This window comes from Acinonyx jubatus, chromosome D1, assembly GCF_027475565.1.
Source record: "Acinonyx jubatus isolate Ajub_Pintada_27869175 chromosome D1, VMU_Ajub_asm_v1.0, whole genome shotgun sequence".
Taxonomy (NCBI): Eukaryota; Metazoa; Chordata; class Mammalia; order Carnivora; family Felidae; genus Acinonyx; species Acinonyx jubatus.
This window is the reverse complement of record NC_069390.1, coordinates 14724284-14748597: the sequence shown is the minus strand read 5'-3', so window position 1 is coordinate 14748597 and position 24314 is coordinate 14724284. Positions and strand designations below refer to the sequence as shown.

Here is a 24314-nt window from a genome sequence, read left to right as displayed (position 1 = left end):
ATCATTTCACTATTAAAAAGTTGACTTTGCATTTAGTTCCTTGAATCTGGAATCCTCTTTGGAAACTGCTTTAGGAGAGCATTTATAAGAGATATGAAAAAATAGGAATCATTACTCAACAGTTGCCAAAGAAAGTATTTCTCAGCTGAAGAGCTTAAGTTGCATGACTTTCTTGTGAATTAATTTTGGCTTTTTTCAAAAATAAAGTCTGTTAAAGAAAATGAAATCTGTGACCAAAATACAAATGTGTATGTATGTCATAGATGTGTTTACAGCTTCCTCTCTGACAGAAAGATCCAGCATCCCACCTCACGAGTGCCATATGTTTTATTGGAAAAAAATCAAGGGATTCCATGATGTAACAATATTTAACCAGCATATTATGGTTATGAAAATGCAGAGTAAAAAAACATCAGCTTTAGGACCAGGAGACATGGGTCTTATTTCTCACTGCGCCATTATCTCATTCCATGACCCAGACCAGCTCTGCTTATGTCTACCAGTAGTTTACCTGGGTAATTTAGAAAGTGATTCCAAGTTCCGTGGTTCTGCCCATGCCCATATTTTATTACTATGAGTGTTGTTATATTCACGTCTACTTCAGTTAAAAGTAAAATTGGAAGAGTCATGAGACCACAGCTCATCTCCCCCAAGTTTTGCATTTCTGACAAACAACTTAGAAGATGTCCTTCAAGGCTGAAAGGGTCTGTGGACTGGTAAGACAATGTGAGTTCTGCTCCTTTGAGAACACGTTCCTCTCCCCATTGAAATGCACGAAGCCACATGAAATGCATGAAGAACACTTTGGCAGGTACCTGATTTTTGTGAAATTAGTCCCTGAACCCATCAAACATCAGACCGTACCTCAACTAGTTTCTGGTCAACTGTGGTATGATGTATATTTAATTTCTTCTGCTTTCATTCTGGTTTATCCTTCTGATTTGAAGCACTGTGTTGCTGTCTCTCTGGGGGTTTCCAACCACTCTGCCTTTGGATTTACATTCTGGAAACACACTTCCCTGGTATAGCTCCAGGAACTTCTCTTTTGAAAAATTACTTTCATGGAAAACCCTCAGTGATTTATATTTAACTTGTTGTTTTTTCATCTCATGCTATTGTAGGCCTTGGGAAACTAGACTAGACAGTGGTAGGGGTTCTAACGCAGTCTCTCCACTGACCACTGCAGCTAAGTAGAGGCTGGATGACCATTTAATGGGCATTGTGAATGGCATGCAATCTTTCATGACACTGGGCACAATGACCTTGTAAGCACATGCTAATTCTCTGATCTGACTCTGGTTTTCATCCCAGAGCTGAAAGACAAGTTCAAGACATTTTCACAGATGATCCTTCAGCAAAAAAAAAATATATATATATATATATAATGTATATATAATATATATGTATTATGTATATATAATATATATGTATATATTATGTATATATACATATATATTATATATTATATATATATGTATATATTATATATATATATTATATATATATATATATATATATATTATAGCTCTTCAGGTTCAAATCCTGATTCAAACTGTCTTTGGTATGTACCATCACAAATATTACCATGGCACTATAATACTCAAGTGCCTAATCAAACTAGGTTTAGTCATGTTTTCTCGGGTAGCTTAAACTGTTTTCCCCCATGACACATGTTGCTCTCAAGGACCCAACCCAGAGTTATGTACAATTACTTTTTCCTGTTACTAAAGAAAGCATATCTGAACATGGGTGAGTGTGCTTCTATACAGGAGTATTTCTGAATGTAATTGAATAAAAATATCACTTCAAAAATTGATATTTATTTCTTTTAGTACATAACTGTAATATGCCTCGCAGTTGGTGGCAGCATAAAGGTGTCATGACATTTTAGTTGTAAAACAATAATTTAGGGACAAGGATCCTGGCCCAGAATTTAGAGGCCTGGCTTCTTGTTTCACCTTGGCAAATAGTATCCTTATTTCTTGTCTTATATTTCCTTGTTATAAATACAGATAGATGCCTATTTCTTTTCTATTTCATAGGGATACTATGAGATTAAATTTATATGACTGAAATAAATACATTTTACCATCTTTGACTACAACTCAAGAATGGAATTATGTTCATTATTATCATTTTTATCTAATTTCAGAATTGGCATAAGAAAGAACCACTTTGAAGAAGTATTGGAAACTTTAGCTGATATGAGGTGCCAATATTATAATAGGGTTCATAACTCTCACCTCATGTACATCTGAAAACAATATTTGAAAATTACCACCATGAATGGCAGACCAATCAAAAAGCAAATATTATGGCTTGCAAGTTTAAAAAATCAGATAGTTATCCGTCTAAATGTTTAATTTTTACAATACCAAATATTCAGACTCTGTATTAAGCTCATTTTTTATCAAGTATACAAATTTATAAATGGTTGACTTAGTTTTCTCCTCTTGTCATGGTATTTTGTATTCATATAGATTCAAGGAAGAAATTACAAATTAAAGACGAATGCTATAAAACTGATGTTCAGTTAAGTTACGTGCAATAATTGGGTTGTTGGCAAGATCTACTGATGATGGTGACATATCCCTGAGGTCTAATTAACCATAGCTAATAAACTTCACAGAATGTGCCTACAGACAGGGTGGATACTTGTGCTTATGAGACTCAAGAGAAAGGTGCCATTTATAAATCAGCAAAGACACTTAATGTAGCTGGGCTAGTTTGTATTTTCAATCTTACAACTTGACTTATTTCTTGGTGAACTACCGGCTGCCTGAGACCCTGGCCATGGAGCTATGTCAGACAAGTTCATAGGTGAGATTTTTTTTCCCCCCAGAAAATATATAATTATAGAATCTTAGGTTTAAATGGATCTGGTAAATCATAAAATCACCTCTTACCCCCTCCCCTGGTTAAGGGGAGACATTTAAATGTCTTCTGCAGCAGGTCAAACCACAAAAGATGGAATCAACTACAATACTACCAATTTAGAAGTAAAAATATTTTGGGATCTTTTTTTTCTTATTTATTTATTTATATGCATATTTAAATTAGTTAGAATCATGTTATATATTCAAATTTGCATCCAGAATTTCCCTCAACTATTATTACAACATAATAATTTTGCTTTGATATTGTGCAAATGTTTAAAAACATCTCTGTTACAAATGACATATTATTCAGAGAGGTGCACTGTATTTTGCTTATCCATTTCTCTAATGTTGGACATTGTATGCAGTTTTTAATTTTCCACAGTTCTTAATAATTGTGTTGAACATATTTGTACATAATGGGTTTTCTCTTTTAAAAATATTGTTATTTGGGTTTTATTCCTAGAAGGAATATTGTAGATTCAAAGAATACCGCCCAAATAATTTCTACTTCTTCGTAGCTAGTTACAAATCACTGTTATTAATTACATCTTATTCTTACTTATGTGCACTATTGTCTCTTCTAATCTTCTGGGGAAGTCCACCTCAGAATAAGGGACTACTTGATTTTCCTATGAGGTTGCTACACTTGGTTTTCACATATGAATAAAATTTTCACCTTGGATAATTAAAAAATTAAACTCTTTATCCATTTACCTTTGGAAGGAAAAGAAATGTCTTCCTGCAGGATACATTTTGCTATATTTATGTTTTCTCCCTTGTTTCATTTGAGAGATTTATGTCCCCACATTTCCTCATTCCATTAATAATGCAAGATCCTGCAAGCAAGAATGATGGGTGATGGATGCTTTGGGGGGGATGGGAAGAGAGGGCGCGAGAATGCAGGTAGGAGGAGCATAAAAGAGTGGGGGAGTCTCATGAATGAATGCGCTGCTACTGTTTGGTAATAAAGTGTTGGGGGAGGGGTTACTAAAGGCATTTAAACAGGGACACTTTTTATGACTTTGTGTTGACAAACACATTTATATACATAAGAAGCGTCCAATAAGTGTTTGTTGAATAAGTGAGCATATAATACACACTTAAAGTAATAGATTTTATATATTTGTGTGTGCATGTTTACATACACACACACACACACATACACACACACACACACACACACACATGACCTATCTTATCTAACAGACTCTGTTCTCCACATGAAATTTTTATTTTTAAAAACTTTTATCTTTTATTATTATTTTTTAAAGTGTTTATTTTTTGGGGCGCCTGGGTGGCTCAGTCGGTTAAGCATTGGACTTCAGCTCACCTCATGATCTCAGGTTCATGAGTTCCAGCCCTGTGTCAGGCTCTACACTGACAGCTCAGAGCCTGGAGCCTGCTTCAGATCCTGTGTCTCCCTCTCTCTCTCTCTCTCTCTGCTCCTTCCCCACCTGTGTGCTCTCTCTCTCTTTCTTTCAAAAATAAATAAATATAAAAAAAATGTTTATTTATTTTGAGAGAGAGAGTGAGCATGCAAGTCGGGGAGGGGCAGAGGAAGAGGGAGAGAGAGAATCCCAGGGAGGCTCCACACTGAGGGCAGCACCTGGCATGGAGCCCGATCCCATCACCCTGAGATCCTGACCTGAGCTGAAATCAAGTCAGACACTTAACTGACTTACAGTTGTAAATTAACTCAGTTGTTACAGTTGTAACTCAGTTGTAGCTGAGTTACAATGTATAAGGTCACAGGCAGAGAGGAGGCCTCAGAAGCAGTGGGCCACTGAAATGACTTAGTGAAGTCACTTAGGGTTGGAACCCGGAAAATCCCACTTGTGTTTAAAACCCAGGGTTTTCTCCATAAATTACACATCAGGAGCTGCCCTTTGGGTGTTTATAAGCGGCAGGTGGGAGGTGTATGAAGAGACAGGTGGGAGCATTGTGGAGGAAGTAAGAAGGAATGAAGACAAACGCCGAGGCAAGGAGTGCCCAGAACGTGCGCCACAGTTACAGTGACTGTTTTTGTACCATGAAATTCAGACTACAGTCCTTTCATGGATTAATAGGTATCTCTCTTTATCCCTCTGTAGGGAATTCAGGCCCCAGGAGGGTGTTCCTTCTCGAATGGATATCCTCACACCTCCGAACAATGTGACTGAATTTTTTCTCTTGGGACTCACGCAGAATCCACACTTGCAGAAAATACTCTTCGTGGTCTTTTTGTTCATTTTTCTATTTACTGTGCTTGCCAATCTGCTCGTTGTCATCACCATCTCCCTCAGCCCCACACTTTCCGCTCCCATGTATTTCTTTCTTACTTACTTGTCTTTTATAGATGCCTCCTACACCTCTGTGACCACCCCCAAAATGATCATCGACCTGCTGTATCAGAGGAGAACCATCTCCTTGGGTGGCTGCCTGACTCAGCTCTTTGTGGAGCACTTCCTGGGAGGATCAGAGATCATCCTCCTTATTGTCATGGCCTATGATCGCTATGTGGCCATCTGCAAGCCCCTGCACTACACAACCATCATGCGACAGGGGCTCTGCCGCCTCCTGCTGGTGGTGGCCTGGCTAGGGGGGATCCTGCATGCCGCTGTGCAGACGCTTTTCATGGTCAGCTTGCCCTTCTGTGGTCCCAACGTCATTGACCACTTCATGTGCGATCTCTTCCCTCTGCTGAAACTTGCCTGCAGCGACACCTACAGGTTGGGAATGGTGGTGGCGGCCAACAGTGGGGCCATGTGCTTGCTCATTTTTTCCATGCTACTCGTCTCGTACATAGCCATTCTGAGGTCCCTGAATTCCCACGGCTCCCAAGGACGACACAAAGCCCTCTCAACATGTGGCTCCCACTTTGCCGTAGTTGTACTTTTTTTTGTGCCTTGCATATTCACCTACATGCGTCCTGTGGTCACCTACCCTGTAGATAAGCTGGTGACTGTATTCTTTGCCGTCCTCACTCCCATGTTAAATCCTATCATTTATACAGTGAGAAACACAGAGGTGAAAAATGCCATGAGGAGTCTGTGGAAGAAGAGAGTTAGGCTGTTCATAATGCCAAGGAAGTGATGGTATATATAAATAGGGAGGACTATATCTGTCATAAAGTATGAAAGAGAATCAATAAATTTTGCAGATGGCTGACAGAAAAAAAAGTCCCACATACTAACATTTACTAAACACTCAATAGTGGCTAAGCCTTTTGATAGGTGCTTTTGATAGTTTTTAACGTACTTTACCAAAGCCTCAGTGTTCATAGATTCAAGGTATGCAATGGAAAAGACGACTATAAATCCCAAGTTTGGTTATTATAGAGTATGTTTTTCTCCAGAGTCTTACTGTTACTTTACCAAATTTTTCATACATATGTTACTTGGATGAAATCGTTTTTTCCATAGGACTTTTTTTTTTTTTTTTTTTTTGCTTCACCTATGGTGAAACAGAAGATAGAAATTCTTAGGTAGATATATGTGGATGGGACAGTTGGGGAGTGAAACTGCTGATGTTTTTTAGCCCCTATGAATGTACCAAAGGCAAAAGGGAAGACACCGCAAAAGGAAGGGAATAATTCATAACGTAGTTCTAGTTTAGGGTGTTTTTTTTTTTGGCACAAAAAATAAGCCAGAAATGTTGAAATTACTCTCAGTTTGGTCTCATCTTTAAAAATACCCTTATGACTCATTGTTTATTTATTTATTTTTTTAAAATATTTTTTACTATAAAGGAATTTTTTCTTTCTCCTTACCGAAACCTGAGCCACTTGAAACAACAACAGTAAACATTATTTTATTTAACCTTAACAAAAGGACATATGATTAGGTTCTAAAGCTTTTGTTCTGGAGGTTGTGATACATACATTTATATTAAATAAACATTTTATTACTTATCAGGCATATTCAGCTCAGGTGATTTATCCGCATACAAAATCGGTAGTTCCGATATTACTGTCCTCATTTTACAGAGAAGCAAATTGGTGACAAGAGAGGTTTACTAATTTACTTGCATCAGGTCACACGTCTACAAGTTTCAGCTGCAACACTTGAACACGGGTCTTCCAGATCTCAGTCCTACTTTCTTTCAAATAAAACACAGTTTGTCTGAAGCATTTATATCTATGGATAAGACATTTTTCTGCAGGTCTTGATGATTCACTTTGTCCTTCAAGAAAGATGGTGTCAAAATTGGTTGTAGCCTTGTCTTACATATAGAGATACGTTTATGCAATAACACTCTTCTGTGCACATGGAATCTGCCGGGTCATTCTCTTTTACTACGCAGCACTTTACGAAACAAAGCTTCTCTGACTATAAGGCTCCAACTTGTGTTACTTCCCACAGAGGTCCCTTTCTCAAACTCACTGGTCATCTGGACTTGCATCTTAATTTGACTGCATGGCAATGCCAGAGCACGGTCTATCTTTTCTTGGGGGTGACTGTGTGTCCTAGTTTATGCCTGGCTGCCTCAAATCATAAGGCATAGAACATTTTCCCACGAAGTCGAGGCCTGGAAGATGATATAACAGCGCTTAACCTATTAAAAGGGATCAAGTTTGCAATTGCTGGTGGCAATTAAGCACAACAGACTCCAGACCAAATAATGTGTGGTTCAGTTTGACAATAGGAGACAAGGGTAAGCCAGGGGTAAGAACAGGGAAAGTATTGAGTAAATGTTTCTACATTGAGACAAAAGGGGAGATTGGAAGAGGGAAGCTACAGCCAACGATTGTGTCTTAGGGCTGTACCACGTGAGAAGATTAAAGAGGCACAGATTATAAATTGTCAACAGCAAACTTGACAGGCATTAAGACCTGAAAGGAGAAATGTAAGACGGTCTAAGACTGTCTCCTGTTGTCAGGAGACTGTTGAGGGAGGCTTGCTGGTTTGGGAATAATTTCAAGGAATGTTAAGGTAATCCTTTGCAAAGAATCCCATCATCGAGATTCTCTCATGAAGGCCAAGTGCCGTCTGATTATTTCTGATACTTAAAACAGCAGGAGGGAAAGAAGTATATTTACTCTGAAAAATTAATAAGACACATAATGGTCGTGTCTGTTGTACAAGGAGACTTTGGTTTATGTGGACTGCTAATTCGGTGAGACTATCAGGCAATAAGTGAGGGAAGTGAGCTAACTCTTGTTGAAGACCAACTGTGACGCACACATTTTGATAGCGCTTTACGTGCTGTAAGTCTCTTTATGCAATACGTTTTATTCGATGGATCTTTACACTATGCAAAAAAAAAATGCGATTCAATAAGGGTTAAGTGTCAATATCAAGACTTTTAGGCTCTGCCTCCTCTACTCTTCCCACTTCCCACTATTCCTTGCTGGCATGAAGTGAAATAACCAAAACGCAGAACTACTCATTGGCCACATTGTGAAGATTGTCCTTGAGGCATTTTCCCCCCTTATTTGGGGGTCACTTTCTTCCCTTCAGCCTTCCCCTGAGCCTGGTTTCCCGGGCTACTTGTACTCTCTTGATTCTTCTTGTGTCCAAGAAAAGCCACTTGATGATCTCATGTCCACAGATGTATTTCCTTTCATGGACATCATGAAAAGTGGGATGTAACGAGCTCAGGAAATGAAATTCAAATGGTTGCATTTGAAAGACAGTGAATGAAGTATGGGCGAGAAAGATATTTGAAAGAAAAACAAGCAATTCAATCCTTGAGGAGACTGATAGTCTGATAGACTTAATGTCGTTTCTCTAGGGCTTTTACAATTGCTGTTCCATGTGTGAATATTTATTGCTTGAAAAATGACTCCAAAGTCAACTCAGTTTAGGAAATTCTTATTTCCTTTATTAAAAAAAATACTATTTAATTCCCACAGTGTGCCAGAGAGTTCTGGGGGCTTGGTATAAGACGTTGACTAACACAAACAGGTTGTGTTTGTGTGGAACTTAAATTACAGCGGGGAGCAGATGGTTAATAAGCAAGTGAACAAATGAATGAAAAATGTAATTGTGTTGGTAATAGGTATGATGAAAAACATTATATTAAGGAGGTGGTGCAGAAGAGAAGAACTGGATATAGATGTGTGTACTTGTTAGTAGCACAACTAGGATTTCAGTCACGCTCACATTTAACCACATTATTTACCTTCACCCCTTTCTTTATGTTTTCATTTTATTATAATTTTTTTTTTGAGAGGGAGAAAGAACATTCGCATATGAGTGGGGGAGGGGCAGAGAGAAACAGAATCTTAACAGGCTCCACACCCAGCATGGAGCCCAACGCGGGGCTCAATCTCATGACCCTGAGATCATGACCTGAGCCAAATTCAAGACTCAGATGCTTACCTGACTGAGCTACCCAGGGCCCCCCACCTTTCTTTTTGTAAGTAAACTTTTTCATATGCTTTTGCAAAGAGTAAAGTATTCTTCGTTCAGGTGAAAACAATTTCTTGGGGAATAAAAATATCTTACTGTTTTTATATATAAAGCACAGATATACATAAGGTACATACATGGATAATATTATCTGTGGTGTTAAAATTTTAGTGAGGGTAATTAGAATGTCTACAACGGGGCCTTAGGAGGACAGTAATGAAAAATAAAAAGATTGAGAAGCTTCCCCTAACCTACATATCAGAGTGGTTAGGTAAGAACATGAAGTGATTCTAAGATGTTAGTAAAAATAATCCAAGTGCGGAAGATGGCCCATCACCTTTGTGGGTCATACTCAATAAAACTGAGAGACTCTTCCTTTTCTGGAGACTTTCTCAGGAGACTGTTGTATTCTGTGTACTATGTTGTAAATGTAGCATATTGATATTTTTCACTATTGAAGGTGGAAAAAGAATGAAGCCTATCATTCCAGATATTTCTAAATTGAAAACATGTTATTTGAGAGTACTATTGTTATGGAGTGAGAAAGAATTGAGTCCTTCTTTTTTTCTGGCTGAGGTACATTGTTTAAAATCCTTAATAATGGCAACTGTTCTGCAGTTAGGTGTGACAATTTTAATAATAGTCTTAAAAGATGAAGGGGACACCAGACTAAGTAGTGGAAAAACTTGGTTCCAGGATTTGCTAGGTGTGTTGGCTTTTCTTCATCTAGGTTATTAGGCAGATGGATGGTTGTGTGACCATTCTGTTACTGAAGTACTGAAGAAGAGAGGTTACACTGGGAGCAGATAATTGAATGGTTAATACCAGGATCTGGGGTTGTGTTTGTGGAGCATCAGCCTGGCCTATCTCCAGTGAAGTTCTGCTCCGGAGAAAAACAGATCCTTGTAGGGGTGGATAGGAATTCACTGGTACGGTGATTAGCTCCCCAGTCAGTAGAGACACAGCCTCAGGGGGATGCTGTGGAATGATACAAGTCTGCACACTTGGAAATTCTGTGCCATTGGAAAATGGTGCTCTGCCCTCTTAGCTCAAGACTATTACCCGAAGGAGAACATCTTATTAATAGTGTTTCTTCTAAGATGTGGATTGGAAAGTCTTTACAAATTAAGCTCAAAATACAGCCAAGTTCTATGAATGATTTTGTAAATAGCTTAGCTGTCTTTTTTTTTTTTTATTTGGCAACCTTTCTTATTTAGATGAAATTTGAGTTTCTCTGCCATCTACAAGGGTTGTTTCCTATTTAAATTCTTGGACACTTAGAGCATCTGTTGTAAATCTTTCGTCCAAAATCATGAGAAACTCTGGTCCTATAGAAATAGCTCCCCATGAAATGATCAGACGATGTGTCTGCAGTGCGTGTCCTGATTTACTTGCCTGTATGCTTTGATCTGCTCAATGGAAACTCTAATAGGTCATGATTTGTAGCTATTTTGTAGATGAAAGTTCATGTAAGTACATCCTGGATGGGGCCAGAACTTTGGTTACCCTGACATTATCCTGGAGAATTTACTTGTACAATCTCTGCCTTCTACCTTCTGGAACCATCGGGTAACTGGCTTTTGGAGGTCACAAGGAAGACATCAGGTCGAGCACTGAAGGTGACTTCAACAAGTTACGTGAGTATTAAACATGTTCTTCTTAATTTGAACTACTTTGAAATTGTTGAACTAATTGAATCACTTTATACACATATACAATAATACTTAAAATGTGTTAGTAGTTCAATGGTTTTGTCTCTACACGCAAATTTGTGGCTTCAGAATGGAGAGCCTTAACCTATCAACACTTTTGATGGGATTTGCTTTAATCTCTTTTAGCAAATTATCAAAATGTAAGTGTCTGCCTAATCCAAGTCATGAGATTAGTAACTATGAGAGTGTATTTATGTTTTAGGGATGCGCTCTTAGGAAGGGGAGGAAGAGGAATAGCTTGTAAGTCTAGAATGGTTTTAGAGAGATTTTTATGTTTCCTTTTTTTCATGCAACTCTGTGTGTGTGTGTGTGTGTGTGTGTGTGCACATGAATACACATATATATGTATATATTACACATGTTTCTGCTTTCTTCTTGTGCCAACTGCTTTTAGCTTTGATTTTCCAATAACCTTTGAGAACGAATTTACATGGTGCTTTATTCCCGATTTAGTTTAATGATACTTCAAATGTTTAGTTTCATTTTTTTCCAATGTTTATTTTTGAGAGAGAGAGAGAGAGAGAGAGAGCGCGCGCGCGCACCAGTGGGGGAAGGGCAGAGAGAGAGGGAGACACAGAATCTGAAGAAGGCTCCAGGCTGTGAGCTGTCAGCACAGAGCTCGACGCGGGGCTTGAACCATGAGACCATGACCTGAGCCGAAGTCGGATGCTTAACCTACTGAGCCACCCAGGCGCCCTGTTTGGCTTTCAGTTTTCATGTAAAGATGAATTAGATTTAAAAAATATATTTATATAAAACATATATTTATATAAGCACATACACATTTATATGTGAGCAGCTCTGTCCACTGCAGGGTGTTAGTGTTGGTGCTGAAGGTGATGCTGATATGATTTGCTCGGGGATGGGGTCGTGAAATCAAGAAAGGTTCTTCCGGGATTCAGCGCCCTCCCACTGGAAACATCCCTAGAGAACATTAAGTTTTGTATCTACAATGGTATAGTAATTTCCAACCCATAGAGGTGCTATTGTAGATAATTCCTTCTCCACTCATCTCGCAAGGAAAGCAAAATGAATTAGGAAGACTTGCTGACAAAAATAATCCTTTTAAAGCTCTTAATTAGAGACATTCTACTGATGATGCATATGTTCTGGGTACAGATATTCTGAGAAATACGGGGCTATTGATTGCTCGTTAAAGGACAACTCAGGGACATCCATAAACGCATTTCTTGTGGTCCAGGATTTTACTGAAGAAATTATTCGGCTCCATAAGACATTCACACACTTAGAAACACGAATCAGCCATAACTTGGATTCAAATACAGGTTCTATCATTTATTAACTGTATAGCCTTACACAAGTTAATTATTCTGCTTTTCCTCAGCCATAAAATTTGTCTAAACAGAGCCAGATGTGAGAATTAAATGAGAAAACATGTATTACGTACTAGCAAAATATGTGGTATGCAGCACATGCTAAATTATTACTATTATTTTGATATTTTGTGTATAGACTATATATCTCTACATCGATATCACAGTGCATATAGGGGAGCCTGGGTGGCTCAGTCAGCTGAGCATCTGACTTCAGCTCAGGTCATGATCTTGCGGTTTGTGAGTTCGAGCCCTGCATCTGGCTCTGTGCTGGCAGGTCAGAGCCTGGAGCCTGCTTCGGATTCTGTGTCTCCCTCTCCCTCTGCCCCTCCCCTGCTCATGTTCTGTCTCTCCCTCTCTCTCAAAAATAAACAAACATTAAAAAAAATTAAAAAAAAATTTACATAGTAAATTTACTTTAGCTTCATCTGGAGACCAATAATATATTTATTGTTTAGGTCATTGATGAAATTCGATGAATGAATGATTAAATGTGAATTAAACTAATGTATGATTTTTACCTTATCATTTGGTTAATATAATCAAGATTGATAATATTTGGTGTGAGTAAAACTGTGGGAAAAACTACTCTTTCATACACTGTTGATGAGAATGAAAGATACTTCAGGATTTTGAGAGAACAGTTACAGAAGCAATCGAAATTCAACATATGCATAGTTTTTGATCCGGTGATGGCATTACTAGGAATTTCTCCAACCAGGAAGTATTCAACCAGGAAACATTCAAACCAGAAAGTAAAAATGTCAGTAAAGTGACGTCCAGTGCATCATTGTGTATAGGACAGAATACTAGAAATAGCATAAATGTCAAGCAAAAACAAATTGGTTATATGAATTATAGTACAACCATAAAATAGAATCACATGCAGAAGTTAAAATGTAGGAAAATTCATAACTGTTGACAAATAATGCCCAAACAGTTAAATTAAAATTTCAAGAATATTATTATATTTTATATACTTTCATATAGAGCAAAACACATAAATGTGCACATAGAATATTCCTGCATACAAATGCACATCTGAAAAGAGTGAACTACACTATCAATGAAGGGTCCGGTAGGGCTTATGCTTGGGAGTGCTCCTTTGACTTTCAGCTTTCTATCACTCTACCTCTCCATACGAAATATTTTCCAAGAGCTATATCTTACTTTTGCGATTTATAAAACTTAAACTGAGCATTTAGTAGAAGTATATGGATACTTCTAATAAAATCTAATATCATTTACTAGAAGCCTGTGTAAACACGTGATCCAAAGGCAGAGGATCTGTTTTAAAATAGTTTGTGGTCAGTATCCTTCTCCTCATTCTAGGAAAAGAAATAGAGATCCTGATCTAAGGATCTCCTGATCCTTTACATTTATAAAATCATTTAATCCTTACAACAGCCTTTTGGAATAGGTAACGTTACCTTCCCACTTTATAGAAAATGGAACCGAGGCACAGAGAAGTTGTCTGGCCTATTTTATGTACTCAGAAGTGAGAACTGACTGTAGTGTGGAAAATCAGGAATTTTACATAGGTCTTTAAGTTCTTACTCCCTACTCCCAATTGAACTCCAGTTTAGCTAGGCACACCTACTCAAGGTATCTCATAACTCAGTTCGTAAGGGTGTATGTGACTACCTTTTATGAGACATCAAAAATATCACAAGCATTATAATAAATATTTAACAAACACCTACACTATAATTTAATTTAATATTTTATCCCATTTTAATATTTATACATGTAAATATCAAAACCTAAACTATAATGCTAAGAACTTATTATGTTTAATACAACTCTGAAAAAAACCCCGTGATTTAAAGACCATGTGTAACTTCTGGTTGATTACATCCCTGGCAGGTCCAGAATGAAATGTAGGTTTTTGTGATGTCAGAGTTCACATATTTTGGCTATGTACATTATGTTTTTTCCTTTCTTCATGCCTTGCTCATGCTGTTCTCTTTCCTGTTGACTTTCTTTATTAAAAACTTAGAAGTTTCTAAATTCTCATGTCAAGGCTTAGATCACTTAATCTTCTTTGAAATCTATAGATCATACTGATAATTTCCCTTCTGGAACTTACATTGTATATGCATCATTTCAGGAGTGCTCATTCTGTTTCCTTCTTTACAGGTAGGGCACCTCCTCTATCCCTCGCAGTTTTGGACATGTTATGGAATGAGAAATATGTACTGTCTAGGTAATCATTAGAGAATTGAAGCAACGCAGTTTTTCACTTCTTTGTCTGAATGGTCTTTTAGCCAACGTATTTCATAGGAACACTGGAAAAAGAAGGCATTATTACAAAGAGGATCTGAAGGCGGTGGTTCAACACTAAAGTGCAAATCCAAGGTAGGGCTCCACTCTTGGGATTGGCTAATGTATGCCTAGGAGTAGAAATGAGAAAGCTGAAAGATGGGATATATGAGCTTAGATGCCAGAAGATAGCCTGGCTCTGACAATGGCACTCTCTCATTTCTGGAGGCAAGACGGGCACCAGTATTGTTTGGGCATTTTCCTTGGATACTATTTTCCTTGGTTGAATCCAGTTTCATGGATTTAATTAAATTTAATTAAATGACTAGAGTGTACACAGCACAGCATTAGACATTTGTGGAAATAGAATAAATTAGCTATCCTTAAGCATCCACATAGGGAGATAACACTGACATGAAATTTTTAAAAAAATTGGCCAGGAATACAGCTGAATTGCCACTGCTATGTACCCTAGCTGGACATTGTAGCAAATATCCAGAATGATGGTGGTGAAGGGGGCATTCGGGAAGAAATGAGGCAGAAAGGAAGAATAATAATGGGTTTGTTGGTAATAGATGGCATGGGCAGAGGCAGGAGGAAGACAGGAGCTTATAGGAACAGAAAATAGTCGTGAATATTTTGTTAGTGCTCCCCAAACATTCTCATGCCTGGTACTTCCTTCGGTGCTTCAGAAAGCATTGTGAGGCAGGGTATGGAATTCTTAGAGACGCTGCAGAGATGGTGGTTAGTATCCTGTGCCTTGGACTTGGTCACAGACTTACGAAAAGTGTACAACTTCTCTAAGCCTTAACCACTGCATCAGAAAACCAGGGTAATACGGGTTCCTGTCTCCTATGGCTTTTGTGGGAATTAAAAAAATCAGGGGCGCCTGGGTGGCTCAGTCGGTTGGGCGTCTGACTCCGGCTCAGGTCATGATCTCTCACGGTTCGTGAGTTCAAGCCCCGCGTCGGGCTCTGTGCTGACAGCTCAGAGCCTGGAGCCTGCTTCGGATTCTGTGTCTCCCTCTCTCTCTGCCCCTTTAATGGCTAATTACATTGTTTTCTTTTTGCAGGGTTGAAGGTTGTCCAGTCCGTGAGTGCCAGGAGTGGGACAGAGAGCTAAGTCTGCTCGCTCTGAACCCACGGCCTCTCCCACCAGACTGGACAGACTGACGTGAGTGTTCTGGCAGTAAGAGACAGCTTTGACCTCTGTGCGAAGGAGGCATACAAAAAATGAGGTTGATTAGTATGAGGCAAGGCCTTGAGTGTCATACCGAGTGTGTATCAGTGGTCAGAAAAGAACTATAACAAATTTATAGATTTTAAGACAGAAGGGGCATGAGTCTCTATTCTAGTGTATTGTGCTTTAAAATATTTTAAGTCCTGAGATGGCTCAAAGGACATCTTACTTGGAAGTGGGAACATCTAAGGCAGGTAGGAGCCAAGCTTCTGTGCTTGAGAGGGACAGAGTCCCTGAACTGGCTCCTTTAAACCCCTAGCATTCCACTCATCTACCACAGATGCCTCCTTCTCCAGATGAGGAAACGGAGGCCCAGAGTGGTGAGAATGTGACGACACATCTTCAGAGATAAGAGGGATAATTTGGAATGAAACCCGGCTAGCCTGATTCTGAGACTATGTTCCTTCTACACTATTAGGGCTATTATAGGACTTTTAAAGTTCTGAGGTGGAGATTGGGGTTAGCCCATACTGTAGATTGGGGTTAGTCCATATTGCAGATTGGGGTTAGCCTATCCTGGAGATTGGGGTTAGCCCATATTGCAGATTGGGGTTAGCCTATCCTGGAGATTGGGGTTAGCCCATACTGTAGATTGCAAACAGTGCCTTGGCAATTGTGTACCTTGTTTAGTAAAAGGAATATTAGGAATGTGTCTTTGGGGATTTAGAGGAATCTTAGAGAACCTTATTTATATTCCCCATAGGTCTCTAACGTATTCCTATCAAGTGGCAGACAGCCTCTGCTTAGGTAGTCATAGCAAAGAGAAGTTTACTACTGGAACAGTGCTTTTATCATATCATTTGGTGGCAGTGACACTTGTATATAGCTGACTGAGGCCACTGTTCACTCCTTCAGTGGCATAGTGTAACGGTTAAGAGCTCGTGTCTCAAAATGAGATTATATGGATTCATAATCCTCACTCATTTTAGATGAGATGCTTACTGACTCCAAACATCAGTTTCCTCATCCTCAAGATGGGATTTATGATAGCCTCCAACTCATGTGATATGAAAAATAATTGCAATAATGCATGTAACAGACTAAGTACCTTGCTGGTACATAGTGAGTAAAAAAAAAATAAATGAATTGTTTTATTGATATTTTGGTTATTCTTTAAAATTCTTTGTTTCGCCTGGGGCACTCCTTCACAAGGAAAAGTGGAAGGAATGGTTTATACTAGTTCAGGCTCACGTGCAGGGGTGATATCAGCTAAGTTGGATCGGGGTCTTCCTTGGGCAGAGAAAGAGGCACAGTTTTATTTTCTTTAGTCAGCATATCTGGAAAATTATTAGAGTCTTGGAATGTTAGTTACAGTTAATTAGTTGTAATTTCTAGTTTCAGGATTGGATTATATATATAATTAGAACACGTTCTTTATGGTAAAATTGTCATCAAATTTGTTGTTGAATTTTACTGTAGGATTTATTTAGTAAAATGAGCACAGGAAGCATAAATTTATCTCACTGGTTTGTTATGATAACAAAATTATATCATGAAGCAAATGTCTCTACCATATCGAGAACTTGATAGACTCTTAAGAGAAGTGACATTGTTTGCCATTGCTATTGATTTTGATCCAGGAAAAGCCGGATTTGAATTTGGTTTCAATGTTTTCTAACGGTGGGAACTTAGTGTCTTATTTTTCTACTCTTTGAAGCCTCCATATCTTATCTCTAAAATGTAGAAAATGTCTCATAGGGTATTCCACTGCCTGAGACATATTCACAAAACGTAATAATAATCCAGTTTGAGAAGATAACATGTACATGGAAAGAGTATAGCTTTTAATAAGTGGGGAGTCCTTGGGATATGACCTAGCTGGTAGGCTGTTCAACTTAGATCATTCTAAGTGCTCACTGCATATGTGGAAGAAGTGAAGGAGAATTTAAGTGTTCTTGGTTGTTGGGTGTGTCTAGTGATAAATGAGTGTTAGCTTCTGGCTTGAAGTTACCAAATATCAGAGGCTGAGAGAAGGCTTGTACGTAGGTGGTTTATTCTGGAGGCAGTGAATGGGGAGAGTGAAATAGGGGAGAAAGGCAAGTTAATCCAAGACTGTGGTTAAACTGGTTACCATTTATTCTCTGGCTTCTATTTATGAATGGTGTAGGATTTCTTTCAAGTATGTTAATCTCTTCATATTTCCAGGTAGGAGTATGCGCCAGAACGATGAAGTGGGGTTTTCCAAGTTTCTCAAGCAACACATATGGGGACAGGAAACAACAGATGTACTGGGGAGTGAAGGTGTTGGTGGAGGGATCAGTAGGATGGAGCTCTTGTCAGGCTATACTGTTAGCAGCTGGTTGCTGTGTCAGTGGCTGGAGAAAAAAGTAGGTCAAGAAGGTATAAGACACAGTGAAAAAATTGTCCAGCACACTCAAGGATTACTGATTCAAAATAGTATTCTTTTGTAGATTTTCCAGCTCAGTGTGGTGTGCTTATCTCAGCCCAAAGTAAATGGAGAATCCAAACAATGCGACTGAATTCATTCTTTTGGGGATCACAGAGAACCCAGAGCTGCGGAAAATGCTCTCTGCTGTGTTTCTAATCCTGTACGTGTCCACGGTTTTGGGGAACCTACTCATGGTGGTAACCGTGATCACAAGTCAGAGCCTGAGATCACCTATGTATTTTTTCCTCACTTCCTTGTCCTTCATGGATGCCACCTACTGTTCTGTCATTGCCCCCAAGACGATCGTGGACTCCTTCTCCGAGAGAACTACCATCTCCTTTGAAGGCTGCATGGCCCAGCTCTTTGCGGAGCATTTCTTTGGTGGTGTGGGGGTCATCCTTCTCGTCGTGATGGCCTATGACCGCTACGTGGCCATCTGTAAGCCCCTGCACTACCCGAGCATCATGAACCCTCGGGTGTGCCGCCTGCTGCTGGGAGGCGCCTGCGTGGGGGGGTTTATCCACGCAGCAATACAGCTTCTCTTCATGTATCAAATACCCTTCTGTGGTCCCAATGTCATCGATCACTTCATGTGTGATTTGTTCCCATTGCTGAAACTCGCCTGCATGGACACCCACACCCTGGGTCTCTTAGTCATCCTCAACAGTGGGGTGATGTGTGTGACCATCTTCCTTATCCTCGTGGCCTCCTACGTGGTCATCCTCTGCTCCCTGAAGTCTTGCAGCTCTGCGGGGCGGCGCAAAGCCCTGTCGACCTGTGGCTCCCACCTCACTGTGGTCGTCTTGTTCTTCGTGCCCTGCATTTTCCTGTACGTGCGGCCTGTGGCCACTTACCCCATAGACAAAGCAATGGCTGTGTCCTTTACCATTGTTGCACCCATGTTAAACCCCCTGATCTACACCTTGAGGAATGCAGAGGTGAAAAATGCCATTAGGAAATTGTGGGTCAAGAAGGTATAAGACACTTCTATACAAGAAGGTGTAAGAAACAAACAACCCTGGGGTGTCACTAATTTGTATGCGAAGGGCAAATCTTTCCTTCAAGGACAATGAGGTTTTGTCCCTCCACCATTCATCCCAGTCCATTGGGCACATGGCAGCCAATGGCATCTTTTAATATGCAAATCACACTAAGACACTACAATCACCCTATTTCCCACCTCTCCAGTACATTTTATACTCCATCACTTTTCTTGCTAGATTCTGGCCACTCTTTTCTCTTTTTTTTTTTAAACCTGTTTTTTTTTTTTTTTCTTTTTAAACAATTCAAGCCTGATTTTCAATAATTCAAGTCTTGGTTCAGGGCTTTTGTTTGTTCTTATTCTGTTCACTGCTGGACTTCTCTTTTCCAGAGATTTCGCTTGGTGGGCTCCACCTCATTTTTTCCATCTTCGGATGAACTCCCACATCCTTAGATAAGTCTGTCCTGATGATTTTCCCTAGTCATTCTTCCCTCAGTTACCTCTTCATTCCTGGATTCACTTTACATTTCTCGACCTTGCCTCATGTCAAGAAGGAAGAAAAAGCCCATGAAAGCATAATAACTTGCTCTCTAAAAAATTTAGGATGATAATTTTTCTATTTTAATTATAGAATTAAAGAATTGGAAAGGTCATAATGATATCCCTAGCCTTACATATTTGTAATGTGTATGGTAATTTTCCCCGTATCAAAAGCAGGTCCAAAACCTACATCTTCTCTTACAAAGGTGAGAGCTGTTCTTACCATTTGTGCTGAAATTATTACCTGTCAGTTAGATTTCACAAATTCCTTCTCATATCTGCCCTATGGGTTCCCCAAATTAATTCACGTTAAATACCTTTGCTCATTAAACATATTTCTTAGGAGCTCAGTGCCTGACTTTTTAAACCCTAACATCTGAAACAAATATTGATCTTACTACTTTTTTATAGGGATTTGCTGTTACTAGTGTAGTTTGTAAATTTCATATGATTATGTAAAATTGAAATATGATAAAATATGAAAATTCAATATTATTCATGATGCAAAGGCATAGAAAAATAGGGTAAAATGGTGCTTTAATTTGAAAAAGAGTATATGCCTAAAAAGCCCTTGCAAGCATCACATTTTGGGGGAAACATTAGATGGACTTTCTTCCTGTTTCATTGAGAAAAATTAAGATATCAGAATACTTCCACAGACTTGTGACTATACCTACCAATCTGTCAGCACCTGTTCAATCATATGCTACCTTCTTACTCCACTAAATACATTATCTGTGTTCCTGTCTGAAGGCAACCAATCTGTGCTCTGGACTTCAACTCCTTATCACTTACATAAAGGCATCTCTTTTTTCATTTCCCTTACGAATGGATCCTTTGCATCAGCAAAAAGGCAGTCTGATATCTTTCACTTTTAAAATAAAATATTCCCTTGATCTCATTTCCTTTATCAAGTACTACTCTGTTTCATTGTCTCTTCTTTGTAGCAAAATTTAAGCGATTCTGTAATGCCTGTTTCCCATTTCTCCCTTTCCAATCTCTTTACATCTTTTTCAGGGATACTTCAGGACCTAACACTAAAAATGCTCTTTTCAAGATCACCAGTGACATCTGTGTCACTCATTGAATAGGCTTTCCTCATTTCTCATCTTATGGACTCCATCACTGAATCCAATCTTCCATGACATATTTTCCCTACTTGACCTTGATTCCCAAATTACTACCTCCAGCTCAGGCTTCTCTCCGGAGGCTGAGATCTGGAAACCCAACCTCCTTCATGGCATTTCCTCTTGAATGACTAATAGATTCTTTTCCCATCTCTAAATCTACTCTGTTCACAATATTCTATATTTCAGCTGGTGGCATAGTTGGTCTCTCTTTCTCATACCCCCGTTTATCAGGAAATTCTGTTGGCTCTATCTTCAATACATACTCCAAATTCACCCACTTGTGATCTCTTTTGGATCTGTTTTCTAGTTCCTAGCCACTTCCATCTTTCACCTGAATATTTGCAATTCTCACCCACTCTTCTCACTTCTTTCTTGTCATTCTCTGCCCTATTGCTCTATTGTCAACACAACACGCAGAAATATCCTTAAACCCAGAAGTCAGATAATAGCCACACCTTTATTCAATACTCTGAAATGACTCTTGATCTCACTCAGGTTAAAAACTAAAACCTTTTGCAATTACTAACAATCAAGTGGACATAATCTGACTGCCCTCTTATTACTCTCAACTCCTCCCTTATGATTAAACCCTCGCTGACTCCTCTGGTTACTCTGGCATCTCTCTGTTCCTCTTACTGGTCATTTACATTCTTGCTGCAGGGTCTTTATGTAGGCTATTCTCTCTGCCCAAAATACTTTCTCCCAGTCATCTGAATGACTAACTCACTTTATGCTCCCAGACGGGAAGAACTTCTATTTTTAATTTAATAATAATATTTAAATAATACATAGACCTGGGCAAGCAAGGCTTCTGGTCTTCATTCCACACTTGGAAATGTCTTCTGTGAAGTTTTCTAGGTTCTCTAGTGTCTGGAACTGGGTAGTGCCTTCTGGTGGGGTACTCCAGCCTGGACCTGATTGCATGGGTCTCATCCTTGTTTCCTCCTTTGGGGTGCTCTTTGGCTCTCTGTGCTACACATGGCACCAACCAGATGCCCTAGAAACTCTGGATTCTATACTGTACTGTACTATACTATGTTATGAAGTATCCTAGGTTTTATGCCCAGGACCTTGGTTCCAAGAGGGCATTATGTCAAGCAAGAGGCATTATTCCAACATACAGAGGTTCTGGAGAGAATAAGAAGAGATAGATTCTGGATATGAAGAGGAGGACAGATGTTTACGCATCAGGAAGAATCTTTCTGTGTCTAACTGGACAATAAACAAATCCAAAGTACCTCTTTCTACCCTGAATTCTAGAATTCTGTCAATAATTCACTATATCTAATACTGACCTGTGAATCTTGTAATATACTTTTGAATCAAATTATTATTATTATTATTTTTGTTATTATTACAGTAAAACCTTGGATTCCGAGTAACTTGTTTTACCAGTGTTCCACAAGATGAGCAAACATTTTTAGGAAATTTTAATCTGATAAATGAACGATATCTTGTAATATGAGTAGTACGTGACACCAAATATCACATGGCCACAACTGAGCCAACGGTTCTTGAAATTCACTTTGATATACAAGTGCTTTGGATCATAAATGTGTTTCTGGAATGAATTATGCTCACAAATCAAGGCTTTACTCTATTATTATTATTATTTCATAAGAGTATTTACCTAGGCAGGGGTCCTGTAAAAAAATATTTGGCTGCTCTGCACACCCTAGATGAGACCCTGATTTTAGAGACACCAATTTCTGTGATGAATTAATAACACTCCTGCAAAAGAATGAGAAAGTGCATCTTTGTGGAAATTGATAAACTAACATTAAAATTTGTGTGTATGTGTAGCTATGTTTAAACAGCCTTGGTAATAAAAACAACGTGAGAGAAGTAGAGACGGGACTGGATCTTCTACATATCAGAATATACCATAAAGCTCTGCTGTGTAAATATTTTGCTAGAGGCCATTTAATAGAGAATTCTAAAGAACAGAAGAAATGGTCCAGTGGTTAAGCCATCTATCTTTGGAAACTTGGTATAATTTTTGTAATTTAATAAATGATAAAGGTGGAATTTTAAATCTGTGGGTAAGATTGGTCTATTGGATCAATTCTGAAGGGGCAAATTTCTATTTTCTCTCCCTCTTACCTTGTATCCACCCCACCCCCCATTTCATACATCTCTTTGTACCTGTCTCTATCTCTCTCCTCTGTCTTTTTTGACTTGTACAGTTTCTTTTTTAATTCACAAATTAAATATTTGCACAAATAACATGCTTATTATATTATCTGTCCCTTTCGATCTTCCCACTATTATTTCAGTGTTATCCCACTCACTTTCTCTAATAGAATCAAATAATAAGGATTAAGCAAAGCGAGGTATGGAATAAAGTAGAAGATGCCAAGTGTGGTTCAAAGAAGGAACCAGGATTCCAGGATTTAATTGCTGGAGTTCTGCTGTTGAGTCATGTGTTTAAAAGATCGTCTCCTTCAGGAGTGTGTTCCTGGTCAGATGGTTCTTCTGGTCGGGAAAAGTCTCTAAAATGTCAGTTAAAAGAAAATAGCACGTGCCCGTTAATACCACAGGTGAAGGTGCTTCTGCACATTCACTTTTCTGGCAAATCATTTCAATTCTGCTTCTTTTTGTCAGATGTGAATAGACATAAAATTCGGTAGGATACAAAAGTGTGTAGAACAACAAACTCCTTGGTATGGGCCCTCTCTGAAGGGATCTCATGAGCTAAGTCCAAGTTTCCCTCAAGCTTCAATCCCAGTGCTACATACTCTGAAGGATTAAAGTAAGCAGACCTGTCATTCCTTCTTTTAAAAAACTGTTTATTTATTTTGACAGAGAGAGACAGAGAAAAAGAGACAGAGAGAGGAAGTGCAAACAAGTTGGATCCCAACTGTGCTGACATCAGAGAGCCTGATGCGGGGTTCAAACCCATGAACCATGAGATCATGACCTGAGCCAAAGTCAACACTTAACCAGCTTAACCACCCAGGCGCCCCCTGTCATTACTTCTTTTAAAAAAAGTAGAAAGAGAAACATTCCTTTAATCTCTAAAAATTGTTTTTAGTTTTAAAGTCATAACATATATCGCTTAGGTATTCAGACATAAAAAAAGAAGATTTTTGATGAATCCACACAGCTTTGCACATTATTCATAAAATGTGTTATTCCTGAAAAAGCACTTGTTATCTAATCCTAATCCCAACACATTACAGATCCTTATGAATTGATGTGCTTCATCCCAGAACTCAGCTTTTGTATTTAGTAAATACACGGGCATTTTGCTTGAATCCTGCACAGAGATATTATGTTCCATCCCAGTATACATAGTTTTCTATTCCTGAATATGAAGGGAAATCAAAGCATCTTCAAATGGGAACCCAGGAGAAGTTTAAAAAAAAAAGAAAAAAAAAACTTTAATTGGTTAGGGACATAAAGGTTTTGCAAGTACCTGCATAAATCAAATCACAGATAACTGTGTCTTGAAAAATCATACTGATGGGAAATTTCCAAACCCTGAGGAAAACTAAGAAGGAATCCTACAGGTT

The 24314-nt window shown here is 38.7% G+C and overlaps 2 protein-coding genes across 2 annotated transcripts; both read left to right on the top strand.

Annotated features, from left to right (window-relative positions):
* Positions 1 to 4785: 4785 nt before the first annotated feature.
* Positions 4786 to 6048, top strand: LOC106986219 (olfactory receptor 140-like). The gene has a single exon (XM_015084391.2). The coding sequence runs from the start codon at positions 5004 to 5006 to the stop codon at positions 5949 to 5951; it is 948 nt and encodes a 315-aa protein (XP_014939877.2). The 5' UTR covers positions 4786 to 5003; the 3' UTR covers positions 5952 to 6048.
* An 11743-nt stretch (positions 6049 to 17791) lies between these two features.
* Positions 17792 to 19167, top strand: LOC106986232 (olfactory receptor 4C6-like). The gene has a single exon (XM_015084405.3). The coding sequence runs from the start codon at positions 18213 to 18215 to the stop codon at positions 19125 to 19127; it is 915 nt and encodes a 304-aa protein (XP_014939891.1). The 5' UTR covers positions 17792 to 18212; the 3' UTR covers positions 19128 to 19167.
* Positions 19168 to 24314: the final 5147 nt, after the last annotated feature.